General features: G+C 37.2%; 1 protein-coding gene across 2 annotated transcripts in view; it reads right to left on the bottom strand.

Moving 5' to 3' along the window:
• BMP5 (bone morphogenetic protein 5) overlaps window positions 1-18,328 on the bottom strand; it is a gene marked incomplete at its 3' end in the record, with an annotated part of 53,748 nt that extends 35,420 nt beyond the window's left edge. For both annotated transcript variants that reach the window (XM_081998089.1, XM_081998088.1), the window contains exon 1: window positions 17,532-18,328. In XM_081998089.1, the coding sequence (XP_081854215.1) occupies window positions 17,532-18,015 (484 nt within the window). In that variant the 5' untranslated portion in view covers window positions 18,016-18,328. The remainder of the gene's footprint in view (window positions 1-17,531) is intronic.
• Between the last annotated feature and the right edge of the window lie 5,213 nt (window positions 18,329-23,541).

Here is a 23,541-nt window from a genome sequence, read left to right on the forward strand (position 1 = left end):
CCACCTGTGCTTAAAGGATTGTTTCGGACACCGGAGACGGCTGCCTGATACAGTCATTGGAGAGACACTTCTGTTTGTTAAGGGTCAACTGTCTTGCACCAGCCAGTAAGAAGAACAGAGGAGTTTATCTACATTTCCCCTTTAGTCATCTGCAGCTCCAGAGAACAGGACTAAAGAGATAGCCCTCGCTCAGTCAAAGGACATTTCAGTCCCTATCAGCTGCTTTCAGTGACCGTATCCTCTCCGCCAGCGTGCCGAGTAGGCTGGCCGTGGGACATCCTGGGCCACTGCACAGAAGAAATGCAGGGGTTGTGAGTCAAAATGAGAATGAAATAAGCTTTTATTCCCATATCGGATTTTTTTATTCATTTGACATCAGGCATTTACCAGATAATCATTCAGCTGGGTGTTTTAACTACAAAGCTGGAGAGTCATGCGCCCACTTGCTTGTTCTCCTTTTAGTACCAAGTCTTCTGTATTTCTTTTTACCTATTTTCATCAGCAGAGTGAGGGAGTGCTGGCATCCCCATGCATATTCTGTAGCCAGTAGCAAGGGAAAGTGAGTGATTTAGACTTAAGAACCCTTCATTTCCCTCCCATCTCCCTCCCCAGGCTTTGGTGGGAAAATACATTGCACAGTCTTTGGTCATGCCTGTCCATGTGTCTTGGGGATGCTCAGAATTTACTTTCTGAACTGAGATCTTTCAGGAACTTGTCTCCGATCAAAATGGATCAGCCCGTACTCAAAGCCCAAGAGCAGGCATATAAGGATCCCTTAAGTCAAAAATGTAGGTAGAGGTTGAAAAGAGGTGTCCCCAAAATTACATTCCACACATATCCTACCTTAAACACAAAACTCATTGTCAGAAACTTAATCCAAATTCTGATCCCCTTCCAACTAAGGGAAAATTACTTCCGTAATCAGTGAGAATTTTGCTTAATTATGGAGGTAAGTCTGCAGAAACCTTACTTTTTTTTTCATTGCAACAGTTCTGTTTCTTAAGAACTGCTTTATTGCAGTACTGTATATTTGAGTTTCTCTATATTTATTATTATTAGACTGGTTGTATTTAAAGTAATTATAGCTTTACAGATGTGGTTTTGAAAGAATTATGTAAATTGCTTTTACATAAAATATACTTTCTTATTAAAACACAAAGCAGAAAGCTTGATAGGTCATATTCTGAAGCAAGTTACACTGCTGTAAATTTAGAGTCATTTCACCAAATTCTTTATTTTCAGGTCAGCTGCTGACATCAATGAGCAACGTTTGGCTATTTTGCTTAACTAAATTAGGGACGGTTTGAAAATTGTTTGAAGAAATACTGTGCAGTTAGTGGCAGTTTCAATAAATGAAAAATCATCTATTGTTTATTGAATCCAGACTTTTAATGGTAAAACATCCCTTCCATAATTGCACAGAATTACTGAACTATATGAATTGCAAAGTAATTCAAGTCGAGATAAAGTCCATGAAAAAAACCTTTAATGACTGCAACAGAATCTAGAGCAAGAATGAAGAAGGGAAACCATAATTAAAAAACAAAAAATACATTGCCTGGACTTTTTTCAGGCACATATTGGGTTTTATTTTCTTTATCCCTCACAGAAGAAGTTCATTTCAATATCCCATACTTTATAAAAAATGCATTAGAATGTTTGTATATCTTACCCAAGCAGTTAGTACTAGATCTTTTGAGAACAACAAGGAAAGCACTGTTCTATTATCACAATTTTAAGTTCTTAATTTTGTTGTTGTAGTCAATAAGATCTGATAGATTCTTAACAATTAACAAACATCCATTTGAAAAAGTCAAAACAGTTTGAAACACTAAATTAGCATTAAGGTGGACTTTGAAATTATGTGCTTGCTACTTTCTAATCCCCTCAAAACGTACAGGCAATGTTTTCAACTTTAGAAAGCGATAGGCAGCAACTAGGCAAATAATGGAAGTTACAAAAACACGGTAGAATATAAGTGAATATGTAAAAGGATGAATTTCTTTTTTTTTTTCATGAATTATTTTAACAATTAGAGCTCAGTTAGTAATTAAAAGCTTTCAACATTTCATCCTGCCAGCAACTTTTATAAGCACAGACCAAAAGAAATGCCTCGACCAAAGAGGTATAGCTGTGCTTGGCTTTCTCACAGGTAATCTCCCAGGTGTTCTGTACACCATGAGATTACCTTGTTACTTCACACTAAAATATGGGATAAAATAGAAATTTTAATAAAATTGCTGGTCTTCATTCAATAGCCAATGTTTTGTTGAAAATTTCATTGGTAAACATGTGTTATTAATTCAATTTACTCCCAAGTCAAATGCACTTGCTCAGCAAGTCAAAACAAGTGCTATTCTGCAGCTGCTCCAATAATAATTAAATGCTGGAAGGCTTTCAGTTGTTTATACAGAATAAGTGGAAAAGCAACACCCTGTTTTCTTATGCTGGTTTGATCCTGGCCAATGAGAGAGTAGGAGTAAGTAACCAGAATGAAGAGACTTGAGTTTTGGAAGTGAACAGAATTATGAGAGTCTAAGTCTGGGTATTATCACCATCCTAATATAAAAGATAGTTGACAAGTGATTCCTCAAAATCTAATTTTTCTTCTGGTTTTGACAGTATAATCCTTCAACCTCCCAAATGCAAAAATTTCACTCCAGTTGTTCAGCTGTAGCATGAAGCAGAACAAAAGAAACACTGCATATATGTGCTTTTTAATTCTGTTAATAGTGGTAGAATGAATCTAAGCTGAATCTTCTTGCATGAATTTTAAAGTCCAGCTTGGCACATCTTCTAGGATTAACAGTAACGGGTCATATTTGCACCTATTTTGTGCTGTCAGTAGTAACGTGTGCCAAAAGAAGGAAACATCGCAACCAAGGGACTGGGAGGAGGCAACGAAGAAAAAATCACATGCAGTCTGCTATTTTGAATGTGATTAAGTAAGGACCTTGTGATTTCTTCATTGTTTTAAGTCACACTGTATTACAAAGGCACTCCAATCACAAATACGTATGTTAAAATTACATACCTACTAGATTTTTGGTTGTATTCATTTTCATGACTGACAAATATATCTTTACTTAAAAGAATAGAGCAGATCAGAGAGAAGATCACGGCATTATGTAGCTCTGAGCTAATGCATAGATAAATTATCTAATCCTTACACCATCAGAGCTTGAGGTTGTTAATTTTGTCTGCATATTCAATTATGTCCTTTTTGCCTGGGCTTTGGCAAAGCCAGTACATTTTGATACCATCTGTCAACAGACTTCCATTTTTTCTCATATTTAATTTTGTTTTTCTCTAATCACAGATCGTCACAAAGAAAACTAACAATTATTCCCAGGTTTCTGACTGTGTGTGAAAGTCAGGATGTCAGATCAACACAACCTCAAGGTTAACAAATGACAGAAAAAAAGATCCCTCTTGGGTTCAGCTGCAACTGAATAGGAACAAAAGTTATACTTCTGGGATCCAATGGTCAGAAAATAGGTGTAAGTTATAACTGTTTTGACACTGTAAAAGTATACAGATGGAACATAACTTCTGAGGAGGGTGAAAGGGCATATATCATCATAGGGAAACTGGCAGGGGAGTAAAAGCTAAACATTAAAGCCCATTCTATCTTCCCACATCTCCTTAGTTCCTGCTCACGTTAACCCTCTGCTCGCTTCCACCCAGAGGTGGCAAGTCACTCCACCATTTACCGTTCGCACATGTCATCTAATAAAGCCCATCCACTTCTCGCTGTGGAATTTGTCAGAAAAGCTTCCATGGAAGTTGTGTCTACGTGTCAAACTGGATACTACCAGGCAGGCACTGTTTTCTGCTTACACTCTGCTCACATCAGAGTATTTTAATATTACCTATACCCATTAACACTGACCAAACATTCCATAAAAAGTCTAGTTGTAACAACGATGAGGAAGGAAGCCCTCAAGAACATCTCATTCAGAGAGTAGAAAGCTGCTTTAGATATAATGATTAAAAATTATTTTGATATGCCATACTATAGATAAGATATTAAATACATTTGCCAAAAAATAGCTGATCACAGACCATGTGCTTAGCTAGTATGTCAGCATCACTCAAATGAATTCAGAGTTCCTCAGATTTATGCTTTGTGTGCACAAGCGTATACGGGGCTAGTCGCTGTACTAACTGACATCACCTTAAAAATTAAAAATGTAAAGAAGTTGGAATTTCATCTTATATAAATTGTTAGCCCTCATTCTGAAGGTTTGCCCTGTGCATGCTCGCTATTGGCCAACACCAAGGACCCACCTAGGAGAGCCGAAGCACTGATGCTGAGAAACGGGGCCAGAAGCACAGCAGGGATGGGCCCTTCCAGACCTTACACCGGGGGCAAACAAGGGGAAGATGAGGAGGAAGAGCAGCCAGGAAACTGGGCAGCGGTGGTGAGGAGTGGCACTTTCAGACAGCGGGTTTTAACAGCCAGTTTGGGAGCTGGCTGTGATTTTAACAGCTTGTTACACTGATTCAAACCACACCCTTTCCTCTGCAGTTCTGGTAGTCTAATCTGATTGCGATTTATTCTCGTAAAGAGAGATTATTTCACCCACATATAACCCCCCACACAGAATAAGTCCCCTCAGCCAGAAGGAAAAAACACCTGGACTTTTTTTTTCCTGAAAGAAACTTAAATGTTACCAAAGTTAATGAACATTTTGACCCTCTTTCAGGGCAGAAATTCACTGACAGTGAATTAAAAATCTCTGGGTTGGCCATTCAGCATTACACCTGCACTGCCAGAGGAAAGGAAAGGCAGTCATCACGAAAAATATTCATGCCTTGAAAGAGCTCAGATTAACTCCAGGTAACGTGACAATAGGCGGTGATCCCTTACAGTAGGTTACTTTGGACAGACATGGGAGAGAGGCACAGGAGCCTCAAAATGACATAAAAAGCAAGAAAATAACTTCCGAAGTAGAAAGAAAAAGCATGACACTTTGAGCACACAGAACTGTTCATCCAACAATTGCTTGAGCAAGATCAGCACTCCAACAAAAAAAGTAGGAATGATTGATGTCAGTATATAAGACAAGAGTAAGACCTTCCTTCTCTCTAACCACTCTATCACAGAGTCACAGAATGGCTGAGGTTGGAAGGGACCTCAGGAGGTCATCTGCTCCAATCCCCTTCTCAGGCAGGGCCACCTAGAACTGGTTGCTCAGGACTGTGGACATGCTTGTATCATTCCTGCATTTTCACTGTTATTCCACCTTGGGCTGCATTTCTCATACTCCTCACTGAGTTACTTAAAAACACAATACCCAGGCTGATTGTAGGGGTATCTATAGGTGTAACACAACTCTGGAACAGCAAAGATGATCTCCTGAAGCTCGTATTATATGTTATAGTACTGGCTTCACTCCACTCCACTCCTAATACTGGAGCTGATATGTATCAGACAAGATTTGGGTGTCTTTCTGAGCAGAGGGTAAGAATGAGTAGGGAGTGGGAACCTGACCACTAACGTAGTGCTTTTGTTTCAAATGCAATCTTTTTGGTACAACACCATTAAGAACATTTGGCATGCATTTTACAGCATCTGACCAGCCTTTGCCTTTGCAGATGTTTGCGCTAAACCTTTGTTTCTACTAGTGCTAGAACAGGCTACTGCCCTAATCTCCGGTGATAGGCCCAGTTTTCTATCTCAAGTAATTTAGAACCATGTGTTGCCCATCCTCAAAACTGGAAGCATCACAGTGTCTTCTTGGGGGCTTGCTTTCATTCCCATTTTGATGAGAGAACACTCCCTGACTGAGGACAAGGTGAAGCAGCATGGTTTAATGGAGTCCACCATGAACCTCATTGACCCAAGGTGATATGATGTTAATAAAAGAAGCTTCATCCCCACACAGCAGCAGATGGCAATGTAAAGGCAGGATGAACAGGTCATAACTTATTCATCAGTCAAGTTTTTAGCTCAAGTGTGTGCCTGTGTCATTGATTTGAGTCCTGTGATAAGCCCATTTTATATTAGGTCTCTCCTGTAAACACACACACGCTAGTAAGAGCATATCCTTTGTATTTTTCCATTTCTAAGGAATACGTATAAATAAAACACAACTGCTGGGAAACCAAAATGGGGACAATATACTGTTAATCTTAATGACATACTCCCTCCATTTTGGCCCAGTGAATTGCAACATGAACTTTGTATTCAATCTATAGCATAAACTGTCTCTGGATTTTCCATTACTCTCTCTCTCTAGATATAAACATATATGTATACACATTTTATAAATTATTATCATTATTATTAAAATATACTTACTTAAATTAAAAATTATATATATATAAAATTCATCTCCTTGTAAATGTGATATCATTATGACATACATCCTCAGTAAACATGACTATTAATTCAATAGTTTAAGAAGTGATGAAAGAAATATTACTTTTTGAAGACCCATGTGGTTAAAATAGACACGCATCTGACAGATATAAGATGACATTAATAAAGGAGTACACCAAGGAATCAAAGAAAAGAATGAACATTGTTCTGAAATTATGTCTAATTTTAAACTGCATTGATAAAAAATACTATATTGTGTCACATTACACGTACCTCTTGAAATTCTGAAAAATAAACCAGACCTCCCTGAAAGTCATCGTATTTAATTGTATGATTTCAGTTAGAGCTACTATTGCTTAATACCGGAGAGGATTTACACATTATGATTTTTTCAATACCTTACTATGATATTCAGCAAATTTTGTGTTTTATTTTTAATCATATAAACTTGTAACTTAAATCAACATGTAAAAAACATTTAACTATGTAAACGCATTTGTGTATAGCTGAACTGTAGGTTTAACCTCTGTTACCTTATAGACTTAGTACAGATTTTTAGCTTTCACAATAATATTGTTCACTTCATGGTGATAATCATGGGCAGTACTGCATCAGCCTAGAGTCTCACAGCACAGCACTAACTTGTCTTTTTTATCTAGAATATGACTCATGCTGGATGATAAACCATTTACAGTAACGCCATAATTATGTGTAGTTTACTACTATGGACAACTAATTCCTCATGGCCTTTCATTCTCCACTAAGTCAAATTATCAGTGTTTTAATAAAATAAAATTGAAGGTGTATTCTTTTGCCTTGTGTTCCTTAAAGTCTTGGGACTAGATTTTCACTTTTGTAGCTTCTGTTCCTTTTTGTCTTCGTTCATTTTAGGAAATCAAGTTTCCTGTAATATTATAAATCAAGTTTGTGGAAAGTGAGCTATGGAACAACAACAGTAGAGGAAGCATATATATATCTATCTCTCATCTTTAGTGAGAAGAGAAGCAATATGGTCAACCATATGTGTTTCAAAAGCCATCATCTATATGAAAAGCATTATAAAATAAGAAGTGTTTGTTTGAAGTTGTTTTCTGAGCCTTTAGAGTGCCCATTTTCAAGAACTGCATCTGTTTCTGGATGTTGATTTGTTTTCATTTCTGTTTTTCTGCAACTACAGGGGATAATTGCTGCTCTTTAATGAAATCTTAGATGTGCCCATAAATCTTCAACACACAGAAAATCTCATAGCAAATATCATACAGCTCTCAAAAAGCTCATGAGAACTGGTAATTCCAAGGAAACATAAAGAAGTCTAAAATTTTGGAAAACTGCAGAGAGATTACTTGTGGCAACAGAGGCTTGTCTCTTTTATATCATCCTATGTGAACTTCAGCCCTTGCAGTACTGTTGATAGGTCTCTCACTCCTTCCTTGATCTCTTTGGAGAAAGTCGCAAGCTGAGAATCAAAGGGGAGAAGCCCTTCTCAAACAAAGAAAATTGTGTGATTTTATTCTCAGAAGTACGAAGGATCCTAAATGGAAAAGGAATGGCTTAAGGATCCAGTTTTGCAATCAACTGGACAAGGCACAGCTCTTATTGACCTAACCACGAGATTAGTCAGCACCTCATACCACTGAATTCTGCTGCCGTTTTAGTCTTCAGCTTTTTGGAGCAGATGCATAAACTCTCCTCCTTATTTCAAAATGTTACAACAGGATGTAATTAAGTACAATTAACAAGGAGGTCAAACGGTCATCTGATAAACACTGGCCCAAACAGGCATCTTGAAAGGTCAGGGCTGCTAAAGCCACGTAGTATTGATGGGAAAGAATATTATGATTTAAGGGGGAAAAAATCCCAATGACTAAAACTGAAGAGATTAACATGCTTTCTATATTACCATACACTAATCCAAGCACACATGCTTCAGAGAGGCAGAAACCTGTGTTCTGAGAACAAGAGCTAAACTAGCCACATGTCTTCTCTCCGTCACATCAGATCTCAAATCTCCATTTTGGTGCTTTAATCCTAGTGTTTCTTTTTCTTTTTCATTGTTTTGTAAAACTGCCTGAACAGTAAATAGACTTGTTGACCTTACAGAAGGGCTTTTTTTAGCCCTGTCTAAACTAATGCTTGAGGTCACCAGGAGAAAACTCAAGGTGTTGCAAGACTCTCCGTGGGATATTTTATAGAGCACATAGCCAGAGTAAAAAGAGGCTTCACAAGAAGAAAGCTATTCTACTACTCTGCAAAGTCAAAGAATCAGAGTGCACAGAATAGAAAATTAACACAGAAGTATTTGCCCAGCCTCATTTTATGGATTGGAAAACAGAGGTACGCTGTTTTCATTGTCTATCTGTGTCTCTTCAGGTTTTTCCTATTTGGCTGCTCAGACATCTCACTCTCTGGCTTTCAGGTTTAGGCTAGGCTGGGGCCAGGACAGACTCACTGCAAAATATTTGCACACATTTCATGTGTGAGGCAGCAAAGTAACCTCGTCAGGAGTGTCACCTTAACCTTCTGGATCACTAGCATGTTATGGCTTGTAGTTATTGACAGATAGTTCAGCTGAGGTAACCTTGGGAACAACCTTCCCAAAGCTACGTTCCTGCTGAATCTCAGCCGTCATAAATCACCACAAAGACTACAGCTGTCATGGAGTTGTATGCTGGGATTTCTCTTGCTCCAATGGCTTTATCAACCGCACTACTGTTCACCCACTCTTTGGATTTCTCAGCTAGCATTTTTGCAAACCATACGACTAGAATCCCATGGCTCCAGGTACCAGGTGCCATCAGGTGCCATCCACTCACTGCTCCAAAATCAGATTCATAAATCATTCCGTGTCCCTGTTCTTTCCTCTTCTGTAGTCTAGGTTTGCCAGGACAGAATTTAACACCTCTACCTCCAAAACTGATGTTATCTATATCATAAGAGTCCAACATAGCATCTTTTTGAAATTATTTTGCAGTACCTTATGATTGAATACCGCCCCTGTATTTCCCCCTCACTTTTAAAAAAGGGATGTTTTAAGTGGATATGCCTAGACAAATTGTTCTTAGTTTATAATAATTACTCTGGGTTATGGGTACATCTTTTCCGGATAATATGAATATAGCTTCATTAATTTGACTACAGTCAAGTACATTAAAATTAGAACAACAATAGTTTCATTTGATAGACACAGTCTGCAAAATGATAGAATCACAGAATCGTTGAGGTTGGAAAAGATCCTTAGGTTCTCATGGGGTCTGAACTGGTAATATTGCTAAGTCAGATAAAGATAAACCTAACAAAAATTTCAGCTATTCAAATTCCTATCTCCTCCTTATTTTCTTCCAAAAAGAGAGTCAAGTGGAATTTTCTTCCGCAAAGCCACTGGTTGTCAGCTATAGATATATATCATGTACCATCATTAGCTGTCCTGATTAGTTTTCTAGGCTCTGACATATTAATAACTGTTGTCTCAGTTTTCCCTGAATTACAGTGGGAAAAAAAGTAAAGCCGTGTTCTGGCAAGGTACCACACATGCCACTGAGTTGTATAATAACAGTTGACAAAGCCAAGTTCTTGATCTATTGCACTGGAGCAGTTGCTCAAAAATAGTTGGGAACTAAACATTTAGATTCACCTTTTGGAGCATCTCTCAATAATAGTGGGAAGTTTCTGTGGAGAGCTGAGCTGTAAAATCTCTCCTTTGCTACTTGTTTTACAGTCATTTTTTGTATAGAAACAATTAATAATTCGGTACAAAGCACAAACCAGCTCCTGCTTGGTGTACCCCACCCACAAACTTAAATAATGTAGTTGTCAGGGTTGACAAGTTCTGCCTGCTGTAGCATTTCTGTGTTTTATAGGAAATTTTGACCAGGGGTGTTATTTTAAGAGATGAGCAAATGGGGAAACCCCATGGCCTAGCCAATAAAATATGAACTTTAGGTGCAATGAAGCACTCATAAATATGACTCAGAACAAGGGGATTCATTGTTTCTCCCGACCCCTTTTAGCTGCTCCTCTGATCTCAACCTCTCTGTGTGCGTCATGGCAGCCCTCATCCTTTAACCTGCGGTTTTTAAAAGCTAGCTTCTACGTTATTTATGGCTGCAAATGTTAGTAGCCTGTCTGTGTACTCCCTGCACACACATACTGAAGCGGGGGGGGGAGCTGTGTTTTATTTTGCAAGGACAAAAAGTTTTGCCCAGGGAGCCAAATGGCTGGTGAGGTTGAGGTAGTTGCTCTGCCATGAGGGATTGAGAAGAAAACTGTTCCGCTAGCAAAAGAAACCCATGCCTGGACTAACTTTCTCTTTCATTTGCACATTATCTATCTTCATCGTGTTATTTGCTCCTTCTCTGCCTGCATGCACCTTCAGCTCTCTACCATGATGAACTCCCCTCCGCTTTTGTAACTCTATTGGCGTGGGAAATGCTCTCAGTGCTACAACATCACACTCCATGTGCGACCCAGAGGAGCAGAACTAACTCTCCCAGTAATACCAGTTCCTGCAGAGGCTGTTTCTCTGCTGAGAACCTTTCCCATGCCCAGCAGGTCTGTGTCTGCCCTGCACATTGGCCGTTGCCTACTGAGAAGAGGGCTGTCCTCCCTGTAAAGCTTGGCCTGTGCTTTGCCATTTTTCTCTCATGCCTGTTCTCATTCTTTCTCTCCCCATCTCCCGTGCTGTTGCCTAGTCTCACCACTTCTTGGCCTTTAATCCCTTCTCCAGCCAAATGCCACTGACATAAAATTAAAGTTCAGTGACCCTGCCTAGACGGCGGGGGTTAGAGACAAGGGAAAGGACAAGTAGGAGAGGATGGGGAAAAGTGTGGGAAATAATTATAAAGTCTGGTAGCGGCCAGGGCTCTCCCGAAGCCCTGGGGAGCCTTTCTTTAGCTGGAGGCTGCAATTGGCACTTCATAAACTGTTCATTCTCAGCTATGTGGAAACACCAGACGACACCTAGAATGATCAGACCGTAATCAATCAATTTTTCGCAAAACTCTATTAGTTTGTGGGCCTATGAAAGCAAGCTGAGAGGAACCACCATGGCTGAGGAGAAAAAGGAACTGCCCATGTCGTAATTACCTCCATAACTCAGGCAGTAAGTAGGCAGGTAGCCATGGTAAAATTCTTTGCATAATTTAACATTCAGAGAAAATAATAACAGGAGCAATAAGTGTGGGAGATCATGCATGTGCCAAAGTTGTCCTGTTATCTAAGCAAACAACCCGGGGTTTAGGAAGAGAACCAAGAAGCTCTCCATCCACTCCGTGGCAGGCGGATTCTTCCCCTAATACCCTCCACACAGAGGCGTCTCGGCAAGCCTCCCTCTTTCATGGCTAGCCAGAGTCACTCCAAGATTGTGTTTTCCTGGGAAAATATGTACTGTACAATACATACAATCCCCACAACCCCACCCAAAGTCTGTGTTTAGTCTGGAAAGGAGCACTTTCTAAAGACGAAGCGGAACTGGGTCAGCCGTTGTTCCCAACGGGAAAAATATTAATAATAATACATATTTTTATATATCCATACATATATGTAGCTTTTCACCATGCACGTCTAACCATCTGCTAAATCAGTTTCTCTTCAGTTATCTGCAATTTCTTTCAAATCTGTCGGCAAGGAAAGTCAGACAGTTTTATACCCGTTAATGGAGAGCTTGACATTTTTTTGGCTGGGTGGGTACAATAATTTACTTGGATTTAAAGTGTTAACTTTGGCAAAAAAATTAATTGACAGTTATAAAAACATTATTTTGTTAGATGATATTTATGGATCACACACAAACCTATTTTGAGGTAGATCTGTATAGTTCATAAGGTTCATGTAACATGAGAGATTTCAAAGGAAATCTAAAATATTTCAATATAAAACAACAAATGTAGTCTAATTCCACAAAGGAATATGGAGAATGTTTCGTGCTCAAAATCAAAACCAATCCCAAACTCCGTCAAAAAACATCCCAAACAACCTGCTCTCTCATCGCACAAATATTGATTAAAACTCTCTAATGAATTGTAAGGATTGGGTAAGCATTTTTAGGGAATGTCATCCTGTAGGTAAATGTTTTTTGTGCTAGAAATAAACCAACCTATTTTGCAAAGAACTGTCTTAATATTTAATTTGGTCATAGAAAAATATTTCATTATTATATTTATTTTTAATGCCTGATTGAATACCTAGGTCACAATAAATTAATTCAGCTCACTGATTGGGTGACAGAAATTCTGTTAAGTGAAAAAAATCTTAGGATTTCCATATGCCAAGTGAGGTCTATTTTGTGTGAAGATTAAATGACACCCACTTGATCTAATTTGTTTTTAATTTTACATAAAAGAGTGAAAAATGCCATCTTATTGACTACGGGCTGCCATTGAAAAAAAAAAGTATTTTCTCATTTTTTCTTAGTATTGATCCAATTCCACAATTAAAGACATGGGTTCTGTTTGTTATTTAACAAGTTTTATCTCTGAAATAGCATCCCTCTGTCCAAGGCAAGATAATAGCACTATTTCCGTCACTTCAGTAAGGCTGTGTCAATATTTTCATTAGAAGCCTATATCTTACGGACTAAAACTGTACCACAGCCAAGGAAATTCACTTAAGGTTAAAATTAAGACAGCAACATCTGAAATCCAGTGGAAAAGAAAGAAAGAAAGCGTGCTTATTCCTAAGCTTTGAGGAGAGAAGTTAATGATCCTGAGGCCTTTTTGCGTGTATCCTTCAAACCCAGCTGCCCTTCCACAGCTCCTGGCATTTTATAGCTTAGCACTCCATATCCCTCGCTGATGATATGTTAGCTGTGAGTGGAAGGTTGTAGAAACTGAATTAGTTTAATTTAAGAAACTAGCTACTATATACACTCAAGGTCTCATTGCAGTTAGGAATCTTTTCTTTTCCGTGGGTAACAAAAATATATTTATACAGGTATTCGCTGTGGATTGATGTACTGTAGGTTTCTCAAAGTAGTTGTATAAAAGTTGTTCTCTGCCATGTTAGCATTCTCCAATGAACACAATGGGCTGTAAATCTTGTGAATTTATGTATTTGCTTAGTGATTCAGGTTTTAAAGAACATACTCTTCAAGACAGTGTACAAACTTGGGGTAGAGAAGCTGGAGAAATATGAACAGTCCTCTGTGCCTCAAACAGGAAAAATTTCCTTTGATTTCAGCATCTGATTTAAGAACTGATCACAGCACATGTGGTTTGAAGATTATTATAATTAAGATTGTGGAATCACATTGTGTGTGAAGAAGAAAAGATGTCTTTCTGGGCTATACCGGTTACTTTAAAAATCTCCATAAAGTTACATCCTTCCTTAAATTAACGATTAGGTCAAGGACACAAATTTTACAGTGATCTTCATATTTGAGATTTTGAAATTAATTTTATATGCAAAGAAAGAAAACATAACAGAAAACCACAAAACTTGTAGATATTTATCCTCTATCTTATAGAAAGTTCGTATCAATTCATAGGAAAATACGTAAAAACAGAGTTGCTTAGTGAATGCAGCAATCTGTTCAGAGAAAAATATACAGATGTGTTGTAAACAAATAGAAATACAGACCATTTGAATTGCATGAGAAGGAACATCTAAGCACAGTGGATTTAATGATCACTTTGATGCTAATGGAAAATTCAGTCCTTGAAATGTTTAAACGTAGTTTATAAAAGTGCTGCTGTTTCTCCAAGCCTCAGTCATGTACATATTTTTTTATTCAAACCCGCTCTTTTGGTGAGAGGTGAAGAGTGGGAACACTAACATTTATCTTAACACAGTCCTTCCCTAACTAAATTTTGAGTGAGCAGAAAAGTGAGTAGGACTACATGAGTATTATTTGTCTGTTCTCTGAGGAACAGGGTATCCTATATATGTCATTTTGGGAGACTGGCCAAAAAGAAAATGCCAGAACTCTAAACAGTCAGAGCTTTGCAACAATATAATAAAATATAACAACAGGATAAAAAAAACACCCAGTGAGGAAAACAAAGTCCTGAACTTGTAGGTGATATAATCAGATCTTTGAAAACCCTAGTGTATTTAGTGGAGGATTTATTCTTTGACTGCTGGACCAACCCCAGTTAACTCTTCTGTTACGCTCATCAATATTTATGGAGAGCTGCCAACGCACACAGTCTTATACAAAATACAGGACAAGATATAGGCTCTCTCTTATTGTATTTTTCAGGAAAGAAAGAGATGGAAATTCTGGTAAAAATTCCCGTATAAAGAGCAGGTGTTTACAATTTTAACTTCAGGAGAAATAAATGGAGTCTTGTTTTTCTCTCTGGGTGCTTGACAGAATTATAATTGCAGTTCTCTTGATGATTATTTTTTAAATTTGTTATTGAAAGTGAGGTATTTATAACTCTGACAGGTTGACTTTTATCAAAATTAGTTTATGTTTCAACTTTTATTTCATTTATTTTATTTCAATTTTTATTTTTTATTTAAAATTATTTGTTCTTGTCTATTTTTTACTTTACTTTTTCATCTTATTCAGCCTTTTCAATCTTATGCTTAATAATTCCTATCCAACTTCTCAGTTACATATTTCTTGTTTTAATATATATATCTTAAATTATTATAACTGGTTACAACTATATACAGAAGTTTCAGTTTAAAAATATCATGATGATTAATAAAGCTTTATAATTACACCTTATGTAATTAATGGTGTGCAAGTATGAACACGGTGAATACTATTTCCAGAGCAGATTAATTTGATGCAAGTTGACTGAGGCTTCAGATCTAAACCCAGTTGAGTTATTACTGTGCTGCATCAGCATTTATTGATTTTAAGGTCCAGTGTTAGCATTCACTTATCACTGCATATTTTTCCCCATAGTACATTAAAAGAGCGTGCCCTCATCTGTCACAATCTCATACCGCATAAATCATATAAAACATTTACCTGTTTCCATGATTTATTTCATTTTTATGTTAATTATACTGAAACATAGGATTGTTTAATAAAAATGTTGAAGTTAATCTATATTGGTCATCAATATTTCTTATGCATGTTATGTGGTGGAATGTGTGATAAACCACAGTATCCAACATGTATGGAAGGGCATTTAACATGAATTAGGATTTAGACTCACTTAGACATGAGGCATATTTTAATTTTACAGAGGCCAGACAGAACCTGGTATTTACACAGTATTTTTTAATAAGTTAATGGTGTCTATTAATCATAATCACTACAAAAATAAAGCACCTCACCCCCAGTTTTCACAGCTTAGTAATGTAAGATGCACTTTAGCTTCTCAAAATGACTTTCTTAAGGCAACACTGGTTTCCCAGCAAAATGAGACAAATATTAGAAACTTCCCAGTCAAGGAAAGACACTCAGTGGAAACTTGCGTTCTTCCAGAGAGTGGTTTTGTCTGGGGAAGCGCCGCAGGATCGGGCTAGGACATGTATGACACTGAGCCTTCAAAGGTTTCTACTCATGCACTGCAAGAAGTCCTCTTGCAATCAAAAACGTTTCATGAAATCAAAGGCTGGGTGGTGTGTAAATAGTCCTCAGGGCCACTGATTAAATGGTCTGTGACATATTTACTGAGGGTATTTCTCAGGACACATGAGGAAAATTTTTGCAGGATCAGGGCCTTGACTAATGCTTAGGAGATCAGAGCATTTCCTATTTTCCTTATAATATTGCCATTTTAAATTCAGCTGACTCCAGATATTCTGGGTAAATCAAGGCATACAATGATAATTTAAAAGAAATACAGGATAATATGTAACTCTTTCTTAAGGATGAGGGACATATTTTCAGAAAACAGAGATGTCATTTTTTTCTAGTCTGCTATTTCAGGAGCAAGAGCAACAAGCAAATGTGTTTAGAGTTGTGGACATATGTTACTCTTAAGAAAAAAGACCTCAGAATTGAACACCTCCTTATCTGCCAAATAATTAATGAAAATTAATTTTATTATTACGACAACTAAACTCTAGGGTGTAATTTTCCTAGAAATCTGAGTTGTTAGGGATTTTAGTGTTTGGAAATATTTTTAATCTTGCAGCAAAGATTAAAGAACTGGTAGACCTAAAAGGTACAGAATGTGTGTGATAATCTGAAGGTATATTGGAACATGAGCCATTGTTTAAAAAATTTCTGTAGAAAATATTATCCTGGAAAGAAAGAGTTCATCAGATTTTGTACCAGCTTATTGAGAAACTTCAGGTTTTCGATTAAATCTCTTGCTATTCAGATCAAACGAGGAGGGGTGGTTTTAGCTAACTTTATGAGTCCTGCAGCTTTTGAAATACTTATAAAAATAGTAAATACGTTTCATGAATTCTTTGTGACTTTCTTAATGAGATTTAAGTTGCCTTCTATTAAAGAAATCTGTAAGTGTTTTTTATGCCAAAAAATAACTGGTAAGTATGTTTATTATACTCAGAAACCAATATAACTTAGTTTTATCAGTTTTTGTGTCTGAATTGCTATCATTTTCAAAAGCATTCTTTGCTTGTATGTTTCTGGTGTTTAATACTCTACTTGTTATTTAATTCATTTATGACACAGAAAATAAGAACCATTGCAGACTCTGAGCACCCATGGCAGTATAATAAAACACAGTCTGTGGTTATTAAATAGAAATAACAAAGAAACAGCAACAGATTATTTAAAATCCAGCCATCCAGCTGAAAATATAGTAAAACTCTGACTCTTACCAACAGGAAAAAAAACCCCAAATAACGTGAGAAATCTTTCTTTTTTCTTTTTTTTTCAGAAATGGCTTAACTTTTCCCTTTTCATAACATTCTAGGCTTTAAAATATTAACAACTGTTGTTTGTTCACGTCTGAGCTTTAAGCAAAACAGTGAGGGAAATAACCGAGCAATAGGCATAAGTGTTTGATTTTTTGAGATTCAAAAAAAAGGAGTTAGTTGGCCTAAGGCTAGAATTTTCATTACATCAATGAAAGAAAGAAAACAGAAGCCAGCAGAGGGGAGTTATAGAAACTGACTTTATATAAACAGTGAGAAAAATCTTTTTCCATGGCCACCTACAACGTAGCTACTTTACCATCAAGTACGACTTTTCTTTTACCAGTGGCACAGCAGCCCGGGCCCAATCCTGCTGTTTTAGAACAGGTTACCGTCCGTCCGAGAGGCTTGCCCTTCACAAGATCAGGCTAACAGTTTGTCAAAGAGAGCAGAAACAAAAAATTTTTCCACATACCTAAATTGACAAAGCTCATGACCATGTCAGCATCATTCAGAAAGTTGGTGTCGTGCAGGCTGGCTAAGGGAGGATTCTGTGTGGTCAGGGGGGTCATGCGAGATAATTGTATTCTCCGCGAATATCCGTTTGGAGAGGCAGGGTATCCTTTCCGTATCCCTCTGCTCTCCCCTGCCATTGATCCCTTTAGTGAATACTCCAGCTCCTCAGTATCCTCTTCATTTGTCATGGCATTATACAGGTCCAGCATGAAGAGGGGTGCAGAAGAAGCCTGCTTTCCTGGTGAAAATGGTCTGGGTCTGTGAGGTAAACCCAGGATAGAGAGAATCTCTCTCTGAATCTCCCTTCTCTCATGGTTCCGCAGCCTCCTGTAAATAAAACTTGAATGGACATGATTGTCTCCTAAACCTCCCTGTGCGTGACCCACCAGAACCCAGCAATTCCAGAGCAAGCCCACGAAAGCTTTGAGCGCAGTTAGGTTCATCTTTGAAAAGAAAAAGAACAAGGAAAAAAAAACAACAACAACAAAAAAATCTTTTCTCCTACTTGTTCTGAGTTCCTATGAGGTCTGCTTTCCCAGTGGCTGAAAAACAAAATTTACCTATTCTTCATGTCAATGTCATCTCTAAACGTAACATCTTTGGTGATTTCTCTCCCCCCACCCAGTTTAAATATTATGGAATGTGTCAGGTTGCAGTTATTTCTAAGAAAGCTGAAATTCAGACTTCCAATTTTCCACTGTTGTTATCGATTTTTCTGCATTTATGGAGCAGAAGACCAGTATTTTGTCAGCTGACCTAGGCATTCCTATATAAACCTTAGATAACCAGGTCTTTGGTGGGGAGCTGTATTAGCAAGAGGTGTTCTTCTGACACATTGTAGTTCCCAGAGTTATCTTCCCTTGTTATTCTGAGTTCTTCGTGCACCTTGCGCTCTTCCCAAGATAAAATCCTGAGTCACAGATTTGTCTTGATCTGTACCTTGGTGGTGTAACACATATTTGTCCAGCAGCCTGGTGATACCTTTAACATCTTTTGAATCGCTGGAGTGTAAAGTAATTCTAAAGCATGTACTAATCAAATTAATGTGTTGCCATGAATTTACTCGCAAAAAAAAACCTTCTGTAAATCCATTCAACCCTTTTCAGCTTCTGAACTGTTATTTCCAACTCTAGCAGGCACAAATATAACAGCTCTCTTCAAGAGAGATCTAAAGACTAATGTAAGCACAACCCTGCTGGGAAAGAAGAGGCTTCTCATTGTAATTTGAAACGGGTATAGCAAAAAAGTCCTTAACCCTTCTCTTGCCAGACAGAGCTCTAAACCTCTCCCCCCCCTCCAATTTACAGTAATATACCTAATTTTGGCTATCAGATGTTTTTCTCCTAACAGCTTGCAGAATCAATTTTAACTTTAACAATTTTAGGGTATATAGATAGCTAAAGGCATGGCGTAATGTGGAAGCTCTTGTGAGTCTCCCTATGAGTCTATAGTTTAGTAAACTTGAATAGGGAACTCTCATAACAGACTAAAATAGCAACTCATTAATTCAAGAAATGTTTATATTTTGGGTAAGTTTAGCAAAAAAAGGTGACCTTTTTAATAAACTCTGTAGGAAATTTTGTTGGTGAGGCTTGATTCACTCTTTTCTAAAAATGTCGGGAATGCAATCTGAATGAAAACAAATTTATTCAGCAAGCGAGATTTCAAGTTGTGCAGAGCCAATGGTGTAATTATGGCTATAGTCACAACTTTCATAAACTGTAATTTGCAATGATAATTTATTCAAAGTACATTTTGACTCATAAATCGTTATACCACATTTCCCAGTAAATATCAAAAGCTAAGATTTAATCCCACAGCCTACTATTAACTGGAGAAATACACAGCTTAACTGAAGAAATAAGGAGTGTTAAATAGACTTTAAAGCTGCTGCCTCTGAAGTTAAGGTTCAGCTTAGAATTTTTTGACAGCCAGCAACTGGTGTTTTCCTCTCACTAAAACAAAATCGCAGTGTTAAATTTCATATTGCTCAGATTATTGGTGGTCATTTTTCCCACTCCTATAATTTTCCTTCAGTCTTGAGGAGACTTTCCTTTGATGAAGGGGAAAAAAAAAGGATAAAAAAGGTTAATACATGACAGTAAGGAAAAAAAGGTATATAAAATACATCCTGTCGGGTTTTCCCTTACATGACTAGCACCTACTCAGCAAATCACAGAGTTCTTGAGTAAACTTGGGAGTGTGACAGCAAGTATAGTCACACCCTAAGAAGCCAGGAACAATTTATCTAGTATATTAAGCACAAATGAGCTTTTCTCATATATTGTGAGTCCTAGTCTATATTTACAGTCTAGTCCAGCTATCATTAAAATACAGCTGATTCTTTCTCATAAATCAGTACACATCATAGAAAATGCTTCTACCAAGGAAGGATTTATCCCATACTAGACCTGCTGAATTAACACTAAAATTAATTATGAAGCTATTTAGCAAAAGTCCTGTTCCCAGCAGAAGAGCAGTCAAAATCCGAATATGCTTTCTTTCCTCATTGAGATTGTCCTTCAAAATCCATTTGTTATAGGAAAAATATTATTTCCTGGTTTTGCTTTGCTTTCGCTTGTCCCTCTCAGACAGTTGTAATGATAAATAAGACTTTACCATACAGACGTCTTTTTTGAATTAGGCCATCACGTATCGTGCAACACGGTTTATTTCTCTTTTCCAGCAATATATTTCCTTTTTTTCCCTAAGCATTCATAAAAGCCAGTGGATTGATTGCTCAGAGGATTTAAGTCTTCAGCCTATCAGTATGTCCAGCAATAGAAAGTTCCTGTATTATCCCACTAGAGTGTCTGGAGTCTTTTCCCACTTAAAAAGCCAAAAATATCCTCAAGTTTGAGGATGCTTTTATGTTGTGACCATTTTTCCAGACAGAAACTGAGTAAGAAAACATATAAACTAGTAATCATATATTTGATGAAAACGGCTCCTGTTATTTTCAGAGCCACAACCAAACATGTAACATAAATACAAAGGAGCTATTTTACATTAACCTAGCCTACACTGAGGCACCAAATGTGCTTGACTAGAACATGAAAATAAAAATAAAAATATTTTTTATTAGTATAAGCACAATGTCATTTTATGATTAACCTGTGTCCCATAAACAACCATTGTTAACATGGATATCTCATACATAGGAGATACAGCCAGCTCTAAAAATGAAAACCTTTGCTAAAGAAATGAAAAGGATCTGTAATAGCTGATAAGTCCCATTTCATATTTCCAATATAAATCAATTTACTTCTAAAGAAAAAATACCACATACAATTTAAGCATGTCAAGACATTTTATTTGATAATATATGAAAATAGATTGGCACAGGTATGTGGATGTAGATTAGGTTAGGGTTCAGTTTCAAAGTCACCTTAGATCTAGGTTTCAAGTTTTACAACAAAAAAATATTCTGAGCTGTTTGCATAATATTAAAACTTAAAAAAAATGCCATGTTCACGCCATTTTTAGATGCACTCAAATCTAAATAACAGTTGAGGTCAGTGTAAAGTATTAACCCAAAATCAAAACCAAGGATTTGAACACGATGCCCCAGAGATTCCAGTTTTACCCTGCGTCTAAAACTGAAATTTTGAAATATAAAACCTACACGCAGATAGAGCTTCTTTCTTCCCCAGATGCTCAACCTGGAAGCAACATAAAAAAATCACCTGACCAGCCCTTATCCAGTCCTTAAAAAAAAAAGGAAAACTAAAATTACTCCAGAAGCGAGCTCTCATTAGGGACAGGTATGTGACAGAGATGGCTGTAACCAGCGGAGCACAGGAGAGCAGGGTCTCAGAGGCAGGGGAGCAGCAGGGCACTGCGCTGGCAGCGCGAGGTAGGGAGCAGTTGCATGAATTTCCTAAACAATGTGGCGTATATGTACATGATGAGTGAATTCAGAGCTTGTTACGGTCGTACTAACCTAAACAATGTTAGAGCAAATATCAAAAGGGAAGTAATGAAACCCGGGAATCCAGCTCTCGCCAATCTCGTATTCCAATGGACCATAACACTGTGCCGGTGAAAAAATTTATAACCATATATTTATATCCAGCAGGTCACTGCAATCATTCAGGGTGCAATTGTTTTTATGGGAAATGACCGCTACTCAAAAATATATAAAATCAGTGGATGGCTACTGAATGCAGAATCCCTCTGGGGTCTCAATATCACATCAACTGAGTGTGATTTCCCACAGCAGTATTTCCCTGTGACTGACAAAATAGCCTAAAACGATATTTGCAGTCTAAATCTGAGACCTGTGCATGCACGCTGAATGATTCTGCTGCTCTTTCCCTCCTAACGACCAGCTAAATTTGGCATTCAGATCAATAGTGTGCATAAACAGATGATCCAGCATTAAAAATGTGTAAGCCTGGTCCTTGCTATCTATCTCTCTGCAGGGCTATTGCTGCAAAAGGTACATAGGGAAAGACTTTTATGAAAAGTTTTCATGAAAGCAGGAAATTCATTTGAGGTTAAAATTACAGATTCCCCCAGAAAAAAAAAGCAAGTCTTCTGGACTCTTCCTGGGACAGAAACATTACGCAGACACCATAGTTAGGCTTAGCATATCAGTGCTACCTGTGTTTAAATTGGATTTACAAGGGTATGGACTGCATGATGTGTACCTATGAGCCTTTGCACATAAGTATGCACACGTTCATATGTTCCGAATGTCAAATCAACAAAACACATATGTCTTTCACTTAGGTTTTTTTTTAATTTTATTTTATTGAGTTGGATGTTGTATGAAAGTTGTATTCTTACCCTGCAAACTTATTAAAAAAACACAAATGCATTTTTCTGTATCAGTAAAAGATACATCTCCTAATGCAAAGGGTATTCTATTTGTAATGGACACTGTGAAAAATGGTAGAATTAGCTGCAGAAATCGTCAACTGCGACATAAATTGAGTATGATATTTGTGGTATTTGTAAATATTGCATATCTATATCAACCCCTTTTATTCTGGATAATCTTACAGCGTTTGCTAATTGATAGACAAGAATCATTTCAGATGCAGAAACAGTACCATTTTTGGAAGAGAAAATTTGTTCAATGTTATTACTTTACTTAACTTCATGTCAGGACAGAAAGACAGTTGTCCTGAACCACAAAGGTAGCTGTGCTCCTCAACCACAGGGGAATTTTAAGATAATCACTGGAGTTTTATCCCACATCTATACTCTTTACATGTATTTCTGGTGACCATTAAGCATTATGTAGAGAGAGTACTTCTATTTCATGCTGCAGGCACAGGAATGCATTGCAAAATAATACTTGCTATGTAAAAGTGTTCAATACTTAGATTATAGTGTGATTTATTCAGTTACCAGTCAGGTTCCTGTACAAAAAGAGTTTTTTATTCAGGATTTCAAAAGCTCAGGCAAAATCACAAATCAGCCTAGGAGGTAAGTCATTAAGCATTTTATAGATGGCATTTAATAGAACACTTTGTTTAAAATTTACAGAAAGACCTCCAGCTTTAAGTATAATCATCTGTGAAGTTTGTTCTATTCATAGTATATGCACAATGTTGTAAAGCTATCAGCACAGAATACATTAAAAATATACTCTTCTTTAACATTAAGAAAATGAAGACAAATAATTTTTGTAATGAGCCTGAAGGTTTTTTTTAACTTACTATGTTCACGGACTGGAAAAAAAAGAAAAACTTGTTTCACACATATTCTTCAGAATACGTGAACCAGAAAATATATAATTAATATGATCCAACATCAGAGTTCTGTCATTTACATAATTTACAAACCCAAAGAGCTCCCAGAAATCCCCTTCGGTTTACAAAAAGCCTCTAATTAGTTTTTTTTTTAAAAAAAAAGGAAATAAAGGAACTGCACTGAGGAAAATACAAAACACTTGGACAAGAGCAACATTTGTAAGTCGCAAAGCATAGCACTTTTAAAGAAGATTATTCTTGGCTCAG

The sequence above is a fragment of the Phaethon aethereus genome (genome assembly GCF_964289735.1).
Source record: "Phaethon aethereus genome assembly, chromosome: 3".
In the NCBI taxonomy this organism is placed as follows: Eukaryota; Metazoa; Chordata; class Aves; order Phaethontiformes; family Phaethontidae; genus Phaethon; species Phaethon aethereus.